The following is a 5,727-nucleotide window of genomic DNA, read 5'->3' as shown; positions in this document are numbered from 1 at the left end:
TTCGGTAAAATGGAGATTAAAATTTCCTCTCCCACATCCACCACCTGCCTCACTAAGACACTTTATGTTGACAGGTAAAATTTCCTCAGTTCTATGATGCACGTGCTTCCGTATGTTTACATTTCTGAAATTGGAATGCATCTCACAATCGATGGATACATTTAATATAGTGTTTGTCCCAAAATGCTGTTATTAATTAAAATGTTTTAGGATCCAGGGAATTTTATGACTTGTCATAAAAATCTGTCTCCTCAGAAGGTAAGGTGTTTTCTTTTTCAGTGAAAAGTCTCATGGCCTTCTTTCTCACAGCAGGTAAAGAAGCACGAAGAATGCAGTAATATTGACAACTACACTGGGGGCTCTAAGAGGGATCTTGCTGTAATTATCTTTTGCCAGGTGACTCGGCTGCACTGCATTCCAACCCCAGCTCCTCAAATGGCTGACTCTGCCTCGGTAAAACTCCAATTAACCCCTTTGTAAAATGGTAACAATAGTAACACCGATTTCACAGGGCTATTGTGAAGCTACATTAAGTCATCCATGTAATGTTACAGGCTTGGCAGGATGTCTGCTACATGCAAGTGATCAATAATGCTGGGTATTATTTTAAATGATACATGAATGACTGTGGCAGCTAGGTAACTACGCACAACTAGGGGTTTGTCAGTGTTAGCGTTACTTCAGAGAAAGGTAAATACAGTTTTCAAAAAACTACGTTCATAGCGTTAGTGAAAAAAATAGAGGAAAAGTAAGAAGAATGATGAGGAGAAGAGAATGGGAGAACGAAGAAAAAAAGCTCAGTAGATGTTTATGGAAACTCGACTTTAAGAAGAAGCCAAAGAGAGTACATTTTGACCCTGAAAGTGTACTAGATAGGATACAGGCTAAATTGCTGTTACAAGGAGACTGCAAAAAATCCAGTGGCTGCGTCAAGATAGATAATTGTATTCTTTCACACACAGTTCAGGAGGTTTGTTATATGTAGGGAGGGTGACTCACCACTTCCTGTATCTACCATCCCCTGAAGTGCCGTTTTCCTCTGAATTAGCTAGTCTGTCTTGCAAGCATCACATCATATCTGGAAAAGATGAAAACTCTAATTTGAAAAGATGCACGCACCTCAATGTTCATAGCAGCACTATTTACAATGCCAAGACATGGAAGCAAACTAAGTGTCTATCAGTAGGTGAATGGATAAAGAAGATGTGGTATATATACAATGGAATACTACTCAGACATAAAAGAGAATGAGATATTGCCATTTGCAGCAACATGGATGGACCTAAAGATTACCATACTAAGTAAGAGAGACAGACAAATATCATATGATATCACTTATATGTGGAATCTAAAAAAATGATACAAATGAACTTATTTACAAAACAGAAAGAGATTCACAGACATAAAAAAACAAATTTGCAGTTACCAAAGGTAAAAGGGGGGAGAGACGGATAAATTAGGAGTTTGGGATTAACAGATACACTCTACTATATATAAAATCGATAAACAGTACCATATACCAAATAGATAAATGACAAGGACCCTGTATAGTACAGGGAACTATATTCAGTATCTTGTAATAACCTATAATGGAAAAGAATCTGAAAAAAACCTGAATCACTTTGCTGTATACCTGAAACTAACACAACATTGTACATCAACTCTACTTCAATAAAACAAACTAACAAAAAAAAACACAACTAGTAAGTGGTAGAGCCGAGATTCACACTCGGGTCTGCAGACTTCTAAGTCTATTGAGGCAGGAAATGACAGATCGGAGACTGGTGCCTAGGACTGCCTCTTTTCCACCCCACTAAATTACCAAGCAATTCCATCACTTCCTTGTCACTACTGAAGGAGACCAGGTTTTGCCACCCCAAAACATGCCACTTTGGCATGAGGATTATTTTGAGCCAAAGGCAATTAAAAAATCCAGCAGATTCAGGAAAAGCTCTTTACTTGCCCCCTCAATTACCTAAGTTTACATTGGAAAGAAGGGTTGTACAGGAAGAGACATATTACCAGGGATACATTTTTACCGAAAAAACTTATCTGCAAAACAGGGCAACCCTAGTTCTCCAAACATCTCCTCTACCTTGTGTGAGTGGCTTTCCTCCCCTTTGTATCCCCAAACCCCTACCCATTCCTAAACTCAGGATGTTATATAAGCTTCAATTACATGATGGTCTTTTGAGTCTGCATATTATAATGGAACCCCCATTAAGTACGTAATTTTGTTTTTTTTTCTCCTGTTGATCTATCTTATATCAATTTCATTATTAGACGATCCAAAAAACCTAGAAGAAAGGAAAAATTTTCCACCCCTGCATCACACCATGGAGGATGTATGTTCAAAGCTATCAACCAAGGAGAGAGGTTTCATCCATAAATTGCTTTTTGCTAATAAGAATATTTTATACCTGATTCAATTAAATAACTATGTGTTCTATGTGTTAGATATTTAGTATCTATTATCGTCTATTAAGAGATTCTACTCTTACTTTCCTTGGGAGGGTTGCCTATAATGGTAATATAATCAACCCTTGGGGTAATATTCCCTGATCCTCAGCCTGTTTTGCAACTGCAGTGTGCCTTTCGTCAGAGGTGGGTATGCAGAAAGCTGGGGCTGGGGGTGGATGAGAATTAAGTTATTTCTCTCTCATGTGAATGGGAGGAGCCCTTTATTCCACCTCCTGAAAAACCCCACTAAAAGCTACCACTGTCCCTGGACAATCAAAGAGCAGGTTCTTTAGCAGGGAGCCAGCATGACTGCTAATTCCAAATTTATTGACTACATTGATGAAGCTTTGGAAAAATCAAAAGAAACTGCACTGTCACACCTGTTTTTCACCTATCAGGGGTCTCCTTACCCAATCATCATGTGCACCTCAGAGGCTTTCCAAGCCTTGGAAACCTCTGAAGCCAGAAGCGATGACATAGTGCTAGCATCTTATCCAAAGCGTGGTAACTAACAAATCCTTTTCTACAAGGGCACTTTTTCATAGTGAGTAGGTGGGGAAAGTGCAAGGAGAAGGTGGGAGGAGGGCAGTTCATCTCTGCATGAAGCCATAAATTGGAGAGGAGGATGGCCAAGATGGGTCAGAACAGAGCTTGTAAAATCCATGACTAGAACTGCTAGATTTAGAAACCCCAGTGTCTGAGGGAGGAGGTCTGTGTGAAAAGAACATGATGGGTGGGGAGTATAGAAGGAGCTGCATGGTGGGGTTAGCAAACAAAAGCAGGGATGTGGGAAGTCCAGTTGCCATGGAGCACTGAGAGTAGTCAAGATTTTCATCTTGGGGGCTTCCCTGGTGGCGCAGTGGTTGAGAGTCCGCCTGCTGATGCAGGGGACACGGGTTTGTGCCCCGGTCCGGGAGGATCCCACGTGCCGCGGAGCGGCTGGGCCCGTGAGCCATGGTCGCTGAGCCTGCGCGTCCGGAGCCTGTGCTCCGCAACGTGAGAGGCCCGCGTACTGCCAAATCTTGATATTTGACTGAAGACAAGCATGTCCACGTCTATAGACTTCTATGCCCTCCATGTAATGGTTTATTTTTCAGGATCAAACACCAATCTTCCAGTTTCTCAAACCAGTTTTACAATGGTCCTTCAACAGTGGAGGATAAGATGTTAAGAAACTAAATTACTCTATTTTACACAGTCTACTTTTGATAGTTTTAAACTATTATTTCATCTCTGTTTAAGCCAACTCCATTTCATATTTTCTTTTTCTTAATTGATGCTGGGTTTTTATAAAAATCAAAATTATATGCTCCTGTAGAAAATATTCATTAATTTAAGGTAAAATATGTGACATACAATGAACAATCATTTCTATAGTATAACATTGTTCTGTAAGGAAAATATTCTAGATTTGAAAAGAAGCACTGCCTCTTCTTAAAGGAGAAAATTGAGAAATAAGATAATTTGATTTTTTTTTTTTTTTTTGAAGATGTTGGGGGTAGGAGTTTATTGATTTATTTATTTATTTTTGCTGTGTTGGGTCTTCGTTTCTGTGCGAGGGCTTTCTCTAGTTGTGGCAAGCGGGGGCCACTCTTCATCGCGGTGCGCAGGCCTCTCACTATCGCGGCCTCTCTTTTTTTTGCGGAGCACAGGCTCCAGACGCGCAGGCTCAGTAGTTGTGGCTCACGGGCCTAGTTGCTCTGCGGCATGTGGGATCTTCCCAGACCAGGGCTCGAACCCGTGTCCCCTGCATTAGCAGGCAGATTCTCAACCACTGCGCCACCAGGGAAGCCCCAGATAATTTGATTTTTATACCAATATAAGTAAATGCTATTTTCCATAAAACTCTGCTTCTTTCCACAGCCCGGGTTATTCTGAACGCAGAAGAATCAATTGTACATATCAGGGAATCGCTGCAGATTTTAATTTTTATGATATGTATGTTAAAGTAACATGCCTTTGTTATATCAAGACTCCTTAATGTGCTTTGAATGTTCTATTTATATATATATATATATATATATATATTTTATTTATTTATTTTTGGCTGCATTGGGTCTTCGTTGCTGCGCGTGGTATTTCTGTAGTTGCGGCGAACACGGGATACTCTTCGTTGCGGTGTGCAGGCTTCTCATTGCAGTGGCTTCTTTTGTTGTGGAGCACAGGCTCTAGATGCGCGGGCTTCAGTAGTTGTGGCACACAGGCTCGGTAGTCGTGGCTCGCGGGGTCTAGAGTGCAGGCTCAGTAGTTGTGGTGCCTGGACTTAGTTGCTTCGCGGCATGTGGGATATTCCCAGAACAGGGCTTGAACCCATGTCCCCTGCATTGGCAGGTGGATTCTTAACCACTGCACCAACAGGGAAGCCCTCTTAATGAGCTTTGATTCTCTGGTTTTTCTTATAGGTTCCAAACCTATAGGTTTCTTATAGGTTCTCCACATCATTAGTGAATTAATCTTTGCTGATTCTAAAAAAATAAAGTATGAATATCCAGAAGTCCCAGTTCTTGAATATGGGAACCCAGAAAAATATCAGGTTGGTACAAAAGAACCTTTAAACTTATAGCAAATTATCATAGAAAGATTGTTTTCATTTGGGGAATTTTTTTAGTTTTGAGCTCAGAAAATACAACATCTTCAACTATACTTCAATAAAAAATAAATTTTAAAAAAGTCATGTTCAACAGACTCAGTATTAAATAATAAAAGTGTCAAAAAAAACTTCCCAAAACCCACTCCTGTAACAAATAAAAGAATAAACCTCAAAAAAAAGGAAAAAAAAAAGTAAAAGAAAACACAACACTAATAATTATTGCAATTTATTATGTGCTTATCATATAACCCCAGCACTTTTCAGGAATTATCTCATTTCATTGCAAAATAACCTTATCACCATTTTACAAATGATTAGACTATTAGAGTGTGTGTGAAGGGTATAACAGGTCATCCTAGCTGTTATTACTTGCCTTACTGCATGTCCTTATTCACCTTATCAATGAAACTAACTAGAGCCTGGGTGTGAGACAGGATGTTGTGCTCCCTGCCAGGGAAGACAAGAGGGGGAGGGAGGGTCTGCCTCAGGATTTTAGTGCCTGGACAGAACAGGTGAGAGGAGGACCATCCCCACTCCACACTTAGACATACCAGAAACACATTTGGGAAGGGAAGACTGTATCCAAGGGGGAACTACAGTCTCAGCAGAACTTTCAGAAGTGCTCACCACCAAGACTCCCAACAGGCAGACAGAAGAACTGTTATGTACTAAAAATA

At 40.2% G+C, this 5,727-nt stretch overlaps 1 protein-coding gene across 1 annotated transcript; it reads left to right on the top strand.

The window, feature by feature from the left end:
* Nucleotides 1-2,746: 2,746 nt before the first annotated feature.
* On the top strand, nt 2,747-5,290 carry SULT6B1 (sulfotransferase family 6B member 1). Its single transcript, XM_082642392.1, has 3 exons — nt 2,747-2,964; nt 4,324-4,355; nt 4,889-5,290. The coding sequence occupies exons 1-3, from the start codon at nt 2,766-2,768 to the stop codon at nt 5,021-5,023; spliced, it is 366 nt and encodes a 121-aa protein (XP_082498518.1). The 5' UTR covers nt 2,747-2,765; the 3' UTR covers nt 5,024-5,290.
* The last annotated feature ends 437 nt before the right edge of the window (nt 5,291-5,727 follow it).

Source organism: Mesoplodon mirus (genome assembly GCF_964341445.2).
Source record: "Mesoplodon mirus genome assembly, chromosome: 14".
NCBI classification, from domain to species: Eukaryota; Metazoa; Chordata; class Mammalia; order Artiodactyla; family Ziphiidae; genus Mesoplodon; species Mesoplodon mirus.
This window is presented reverse-complemented; position numbering and strand designations above follow the sequence as displayed.

Coding starts and splice junctions, on each gene's coding strand:
- SULT6B1 (XM_082642392.1), top strand. CDS start 2,766: ATGACTGCTAATTCCAAATTTATTGACTACATTGATGAAGCTTTGGAA. Junction 2,965..4,323: donor AGCATCTTATCCAAAGCGTG/GTAACTAACAAA, acceptor TTCTTTCCACAG/CCCGGGTTATTCTGAACGCA. Junction 4,356..4,888: donor TGAACGCAGAAGAATCAATT/GTACATATCAGG, acceptor GGTTTCTTATAG/GTTCTCCACATCATTAGTGA.